The sequence below is a fragment of the Leptodactylus fuscus genome, chromosome 1 (genome assembly GCF_031893055.1).
Source record: "Leptodactylus fuscus isolate aLepFus1 chromosome 1, aLepFus1.hap2, whole genome shotgun sequence".
Taxonomy (NCBI): Eukaryota; Metazoa; Chordata; class Amphibia; order Anura; family Leptodactylidae; genus Leptodactylus; species Leptodactylus fuscus.
The window spans coordinates 213,009,153-213,017,444 of NC_134265.1; the positions used below are offsets into that span (position 1 = coordinate 213,009,153).

General features: G+C 41.8%; 1 protein-coding gene across 2 annotated transcripts in view; it reads right to left on the reverse strand.

The window, feature by feature from the left end:
- The window catches only part of LOC142214220 (scaffold attachment factor B2-like), a 201,967-nt gene extending 195,229 nt beyond the window's left edge, over nt 1-6,738 (reverse strand). For both annotated transcript variants that reach the window (XM_075283092.1, XM_075283083.1), the window contains exons 1-2: nt 6,484-6,738; nt 814-901 (exon numbers count right to left, since the gene is read on the reverse strand). In XM_075283092.1, coding sequence (XP_075139193.1) covers nt 814-901; nt 6,484-6,642 — 247 coding nt within the window. In that variant the 5' untranslated portion in view covers nt 6,643-6,738. The remainder of the gene's footprint in view (nt 1-813; nt 902-6,483) is intronic.
- Between the last annotated feature and the right edge of the window lie 1,554 nt (nt 6,739-8,292).

Below are 8,292 nucleotides of genomic sequence, written 5' to 3' on the forward strand. Positions count from 1 at the left end.
CACACAGTTGTACACGCCAAAGGATTAGATACACGCGTCTGCATACAGTACCACATGCTGTAGGATTAGATACGTGCATCTACACACAGTTTCACAAGCCGTAGGATTAGATACGCGCCTCTTCACACAATACCACACAGGGGAGGATTAGATACGTGCGTCTGAACACAGTACCACATGCCAGATAATTAGATTTGCGTCTCAGCACACAGTACCACACAGGGGAGGATTAGATTTGTGCATCTGCACACAGTTCCACACACCAGAGGATTAGATACGCGTCTCAGCACACAGTACCACACGGGGGAGGATTAGATACGTGCATCTGCACACAGTACCTCACGCCAGAGGATTAGATACACCTGTCTGCACACAGTACCTCACGCCAGAGAATTAGATACACCTGTCTGCACACAGTACCACACACCAGAGGATTAGATACGCGCATCTGCGTATCACTTTTCACTGACATCCAAAATGAGATACACATAATCACATGACGCTTATGGACATACACACAAACCACATAAAAAATACACCAGTGCAAAATTGGACATTTCTTATGGGGCCACTACACTAACATAAAATGTAATATACCCGTGCGAAGCCGGGTCCTCCTTCTAGTGTATATATATATATATCGCTAGCGGGGAAAAAAGAAGCGAGCGGCTCCCATTGAAATGAATGGGAGCCTTTATTGCAGGCGGATTTTGAGGCGGATTCCAGCAGGATTGGCCCAAGAGAGGTTCTCCATAAAATTAAACAGAAATAAATAAATAAATAAAATAAATAGGGAAAGTTTTGCTAACTTACCTCTACCCATGCGTTTTGGAATCTTTTTGCTAGGAGTATCTGTAGTTAATTGGATCTCATCTGGATTTCCACCCTCCTCCTCAATAGCCTTTAAAAAGAAATGCATATTACAAAGTTAAATGAATTTCCAAGTATAAATGGAAAACCGGAGACTGGTGTGAAAATTTAAATAAATAAATAAAAATAACAGATTTATAAAAAAAAAAAAAAAATGTGATATTTGCTCACCCTAGTCCTTGATCACATGGTACACCCCCCCTTCCCTACAGTGCTGAGGCTATTGTGACCACTGCAGATAACAGTCACATGTGAGCCACCACTGGTACTTGACCCTCAGCACTTCTGGTTCAGGCTGTGGAAGTAAAGGGGGCGTGCTGCCTGAACGAATGATCGGCAGTAGTATTTTTATTTATTTTTAAAGGGGCTCTATCACTGGGAAAAGTCATTTTTATCTAAACACATGCTTGCATAGGCTTTAGAAAGTCTATTCCACACTTACCTTTTGTATGTAGATTGTTTCAGTGGTGTCTGAATAAGTCTGTTTTTATTCATATGCTAATGAGCCTCCAGCCAGCTCAGGAAGTTCCCAGCAGCCTCCTCTCTCCCATTATCTTCTATGTGTGTGAAGCAAACAGGAAGCGAGTCATCAGCAGCAGCCTCCCATAGAAAACAGCAGAGAGGTGTGCACCATCTATCGTGCACTAGTCTAATTAGCATATGAATATAAACGGACTTATTCAGAAACCACTGAGGCAATCTACATACAAAAGGTAAGTGTGAAATAGACTTTCTAAGGGCTATGCAAAGGTGTGATTAGTTAAACATGACTTTTCCTAGTGGTAGAGCCCCTTTAAATGTTACACCACTCTATGCCGCCGCTGGGTTTTCAAATACCGTATATACTCAAGTATAAGCCAAATTTTTCAGCACAGTTTTTGTGCTGAAAAAGCCCCCCTCGGCTTATACTCGAGTCAAGCAAAAAAAATATACCGTATATTTTTTTTTCTTTTGGAGGGGGGAGTCTATGTATAGAATCTCCCATAACATAGTGAAAAAAAAAAAAAAGCTTTAAAGAAGTTATAAAAAAATAAGATAAATAAAAGTTCTAAATCACTCCTTTCCCTAGAATACATATAAAAGTAGAAAATTACTGTGAAACACATTAGGTATCCCTGTGTCTGAAAGTGCCCGCTCTACTGAATTTAGGGTATCTGCAGTGCTCCTGTTCCGTCGGGAAGGGGTTAATAGGAGCACTGCAGATATCCTATATTCAGCCAGGCAGAATTCCAAGTGGGGATGGGGGGGGGGGGAGGGGGAACAGTCCTCAAGCTCAGAGAAGGGGCAGATAGACAACCAAAACACCCCCTCCCATTCCCCAGCAACAACTGCACCCAAAAACTCGGCTTATGCTCGAGTCAATAAGTTTTCCCCGTTTTTTTGTGGTAAAATTAGGGACCTCTGCTTATATTCGGGTCGGCTTATACTCAAGTATATACAGTAATTCTGGCAAACTCATTTACATTTTTTTAAGAAAACAAATCAAAGAAATTGCCTAGCTAAGTGCTGTACTCAGCATTCCTAGGTGCTCCCATAAAGAATGACTAGACTTTGCTGCTTCACTCACACAGGGGAGCTACAACACCACTCTTGTGATCAGGGGGAAGCCCTAATTGTCAAATCCAACAACACAGATCAGCAAGTTATGACCTAGCCTTGGGATACAATCCCCTTCAGACGGTAGTTTGTGCGTTAATGATCAGCACATTTTGTTTTATTCTTAAATTTCCTTCTCTTACTTCCAAAATTCATATTTTTTTTTTTTTATATTTTTCTATTGATTGGCCTTATTTTTTGCATGACAATCTGTACCTTCATTTTGCACCATTATGGGGTGCATATAATGTTTTATCAATTACTCATGTTTTTAGGGCGGCCCGTGAAAAAACCCACAAGTAAATCATAATTTTTTTGCATTTCTCACCATATGGCATAATTTATGCTATTTCTGGATTGTGCCAACTTACACAACTTAACAAGTTTGTTTATTTTTTTTTGTTAATGTTATTTTGTTTATTAGATTAAAAATTAGAAGCAGTTAAACGTTGTTATTTTTATGTTTTACACTTAATAAAAAAATAATTACCTGTCCCACAAGGTGGCTTGAACTTGGGATCATAGGCTCCCTATGGTTACCATGGCAACCAGTAAATTCTACCATCTCTTCACAAGGGACCTGAGGTGTGGTGATCGTTATTGATCACGGTATTCAAAGTACCCTGTACCCAGAGGCATTACAGCAAGGTACTATTATGGTGCTAAGCGGACTGGGGTTAATAAAAGCACTGCAGAACTCCCACGGTGGCCCAGATTTACTGATGAATCAACACTGCATATTTGTTATACTAATAGTTTCTGGATGATAATTCTGATGTATCTTTAGACTGTACAGTGTAAGTTAATACCTCCTTTTAGCTGGCTTACTTTGAGTCATAATTATACTGTATATTATATAAAATTTTAATGGATTGCGACCCATTTAAAGAGGACCTCTCACCACCTTCATTAAAGAGCTTTTCCCATTTCACTGTTTCAGGAGTTTGCCTGTTCTCTACTTACCCTGAACGCAGAAGCGTGGAGGGTAAGTAGAGAACAGGCAAACTCCTGAAAGATGGCCCCAACTCCTCCTGTACTGATTCATTCTTCTCCAGCAATGATTCACCTCTACTGCGCATGCGTGGCTGCCTAGTAGAGGTGAATTGCCGGCAGAAGTGCGAGCACACTGCTTGAAGAAGAGCAAGTACCCCACCAAATCATTACGGAGGAAGGAGCCGTCTTGCAGGGAGAAGCTTGGAGGGTAAGTATAATGGAGTGGATAGGGGAAGGGAGTAGTAGTGAAAATCGGTTTCTGGAAATGGGGACACGGATCGTCACCGGATAATCAGAAAATATCCCTGGAGCAGTCACCCAGGGATACGGGTAATTATACATTTTTGACTAATAATGTTATTAGAAAGTAGGAGGGGGGAGGGCGTTTAGACTAGGGAAGGTATTTCAAGTTAACCTGGACAACCTTTTTAATTCTTTGCGGATCCATAATTACAGACTGGTAAAATAAGGTCCTGTGAATGAGGCTTTACAGAGCTTTAAGTTATACAAAATAACTTTTTAATGAAAGGCAAAAGTTTGCCATCTGTCATAATTTTGAACAATTAATGTTCACTTTTTCCTATGGCCTCTTCAATTCGGTAGGACCGCCCCTAGTGCTGCAAAAAAAAAAACAAAAAAAAACTCATTACCATAATGAAGAAATTGGTAATATATACCAAACGGTGGTGCGGAAAAGACATCTAAAAGGTAGGAGAAGGAATAGCTTTTCTTAAGGCTATTCCAACGTGAGATTACCTAAAAACGGAATTCTAATTATAGAATCCCTTTAACCCATGTCTAGCAAGTGTAAAAAAAAAAAAAAAAAAAAAAAAATTCTTTTAATAGCCTAAGGTTTGGTTCACATCTGCGGTCGGGGATTCCATTACCTTCTCCGCATGAAAAATGCAGAGAGAAAAGCGCTGCAAGAAGCACATTTCTCTCCGCATTTTTCATGCAGAAACCAAATGGAAACCACACAGACGCATTATAGTCTATGGGGTTAGCAGGTCTCTTATGGTAACCGCCTTTTTATGCAGATTAGGTTTCCTTCCAGAGGGGGGTGCCCAAGCGGACACATATGTGAATAAAGCTTAACCCCTTAGCACTATTTCACTTACATGCACGTTAGGGAATGTGGTTCGTTCCCGCATTCCCACATGCCTGTACGTGATGGAAATCGCACAGGCTCAGAAGCAGAGCCCGTGCGATCACCATGGGAGCCCGGCTGTATCTGACAGCCAGGCTCCCGCTGTAACAGCAGACGGTGATTGCACCGATCCCCGCTATTTAACCCTTAAGGTGCCGTGATCAATAGCGATCACTGCACCCTAAGTGTTTGCCGGCTATAGTGGATGCCAGCAGCAGCATCAGGAGCCCGTGTTAGCTGTAACTTACAGCTAACACGCTGCTACTTAATCCTCTATCGGAGCGAACTCCGATAGAGGGTTTAACCCCTTGCATGCAAATGTGACGCCGGCATGCAAAGGGTTTAGTTATCTTGCTGCCGGCACCCCCCGTGGCGAGATCGGGGATTGCCGGCATCTATAAGTTGCAGCCTGGGGTCTGCCCAGTGACCCCCAGGCTGCTAAGACCCCTGTTACCTGGTTGATCCTGCCGGGACGAGAGGAATCTAGACTATGCATCTGCATCCCAAGGTTAGTAAAATCTGTGAAACGGCTATAGGGTCAAAATGCTCACTATATTCCTTGACAAATTCTGTGAGGGGTGTAGTTTCCAAAATGGGGTCACTTTTTGGGGGGTTGCATTGTTTTGGTACTTTAGGGGCTCTGCAAATGAGAAATGGCATCTAAAAACTATTCCAGCAAAATCTGCTTTTGAAACATCATGTGTCGCTCCTTCCCTTCCATGCACTGATGTGTGCCCAAAACATCAGTTTACACCCACATGTGGGGGATTTCTGTGCTCCGGAGAAATTGTATAACAAACTGTGAGATGCATTTTCTCCTTTAACCCTTTGTGAATGTGTTAATTTTAGGTCTAAATGAATGTATTAGTGAAAAAAAACTGAAATGTCTAAATCTCACCTCCATGTTATTTTTATTCTTATGAAATGCTTAAAGGGTTAACAAACATCCCAAATGCTGCTTTGAATAACTTGAGGGGTGTAGTTTTGAAAATGGGGTGATTTGGGGGGTTCTATTATATAGGCCTTTATAATTCCTTTCAGTACTGAAGTGGTCCCTAAAAAATTGGTTTGGGGAATTTTCTAGTAAATCTGGAAAAACCCAGTTACACTTGTAAGCCTTATAACATCCTAAATAAATTAAAATTCGATCAAAAGATGGTGCCAATATAATGCAGCGATATGGGAGATAATATTTATTCATGTATTTGGGTGGTATGACTACCTGAAATGCAGAGAATTTTACATTTCGAAGATTGCAATATACAAAAATAGATTTAGTGTTTACCACTAACATGAAGTATAATGTGTTACGAAAAAACAAATAAACTCAAAAAACAAACTCAAAATCACTTGTGTAAGTTAAAGGGGCTCTATCAGCAAAATCATGCCATTTATATTGCCATTTAAAGTGACATGTCAGTTTTGAAAAAAGAGGCCTGGTCCTTAATGCACTTTTGGGCTGTGTCCTTATGGGGTTAAACTAGATGTGTCACGTTTACACCAGTATCTAGCCATAATCGCAATAGAAAATCTAAGTCAGTGTCAGTCCTGAAAAGAGATGAGATCTAATACTATACAAACTAAAACCAAAAGGACGCAGCATATTTTATTCACTGGTTCAGCTATTCAACAACACCAGTACCTTGACTGATCCATATGCTCGTCAATACACTATTAACCTCTATATGCTGAGAGTCAGACACCTAAGATTTGGAAACCCACAATTTCCGAACGGAAAGGGTTGTCTGCGCATGCGCAGAGAATAAGCTTCTTCTAAACAATTACTCTGCAAAAGGCTCTTAATGGCGCTGGTGGTCTTTAGAGGATGCCAATATACTTCATAGCAACATTCTGCAAGACAGCCCCAAGCCTCTCACCCTTTTCAGTCTCTCCGTGAGGATGCTTTTGTTCCCGCCTGTGTCCAAGTTCCGCTTCTTCAGTTCGGCTTTCAGATCGATAACACGCAGTTCACTCAACTTCCTCGTCTCCACCTCGGTGTTAGCACCGGCGTCAGATGTAAACTGCTCATCCGCCATAATAGTTCTAAAGCTTATTCACTAAACACTTACGCGACTGTACTGTAAACGTTTATGTACAGCGGAGCCAGACAATGTACAGCCTTCTGCACCTGCGCAAACTCTAAGAAGCGGAACTTACGTATATTGAAAGCGACAGAGCGTGCTCCTGGTAGCTCCTCCTTACAACGACTCCATTCTAGGGTAGAGTCTAAATCCTAGTGGGCTAAAGGACCTGTCCCTCTGCCCACTTGGATTTAGCTTGTTCTATATTGAGCCGGCTATATCCTAGTGGACTAAGGGACCTGGTCCTTCTATCCACTAGCTTTTAGCCGGCTCTATATAAGAAAGCTAAATCCTAGTGAGCAGAGGGACCAGGTCCTTTAGCCCACTAGGATTTAGCCTGTTTTATATAAGAAAGCTAAATCCTATGTGGCAAAAGGACCTGTAATATATACAGCAATCTATTATTTTTATTTATTTTTTTAAAATATAAAAATGTTTTATTTTAATTTATTTATATTTTTTGATAGCGCCAAAGTATTCCAACACATTTGTTTCATGTTCTTGGTCCATTTTATTGATGGATTATCTGATCAATTTATATTCCATGGGGCTTTCATCAGCATTTTGGACCTGCAGTGACTTTCGCGAAAACCGTTTACAATTTATTGGCCCTATGACATAATTCACATGACTTGATTGCAACTCGGTCCCATTCAAATAAATAAGCTGAGCTGTAAAATCAAGCACGTGAACGCTGATCCGCTGTGGACTCCTGACAATCTGTAATTTCCCCCTAGAGATACAGTTTTCAGTAGAAGGACCAGGTCCCTTAGCCCCCTAGGATTTAGCCGGCTCTATATAAGGATGCTAAATCCTAGTGGGCTAAAGGACCAGGTCCCTCAGCCCCCTAGATATAGCTAGTTTTCAGTAGAAGGACCAGGTCCCTTAGCCCACTAGGATTTAGCCTGCTCTATATAAGGATGCTAAATCCTAGTGGGATAAAGGACCAGGTCCCTCAGCCCCCTAGAGATACACAGTTTTGAGTAGAAGGACCAGGTCCCTTAGCCCACTAGGATTTAGCCGGCTCTATATAAGGATGCTAAATCCTAGTGGGCTAAAGGACCAGGTCCCTCAGCACCCCAGATATAGCTAGTTTTCAGTAGAAGGACCAGGTCCCTTAGCCCACTAGGATTTAGCCGGCTCTATATAAGGATGCTAAATCCTAGTGGGCTAAAGGACCAGGTCCCTCAGCACCCCAGATATAGCTAGTTTTCAGTAGAGGGACCAGGTCCCTTAGCCCACTAGGATTTAGTCGGCTCTATATAAGGATGCTAAATCCTAGTGGGCTAAAGGACCAGGTCCCTCAGCCCCCTAGATATAGCTAGTTTTCAGTAGAAGGACCAGGTCCCTTAGCCCACTAGGATTTAGCCGGCTCTATATAAGGATGCTAAAACCTAGTGGGATAAAGGACCAGGTCCCTCAGCCCCTAGATATAGCTAGTTTTGAGTAGAAGGACCAGGTCCCTTAGCCCACTAGGATTTAGCCTGCTCTATATAAGGATGCTAAATCCTAGTGGGATAAAGGACCAGGTCCCTCAGCCCCCTAGAGATACACAGTTTTGAGTAGAAGGACCAGGTCCCTTAGCCCACTAGGATTTAGCCGGCT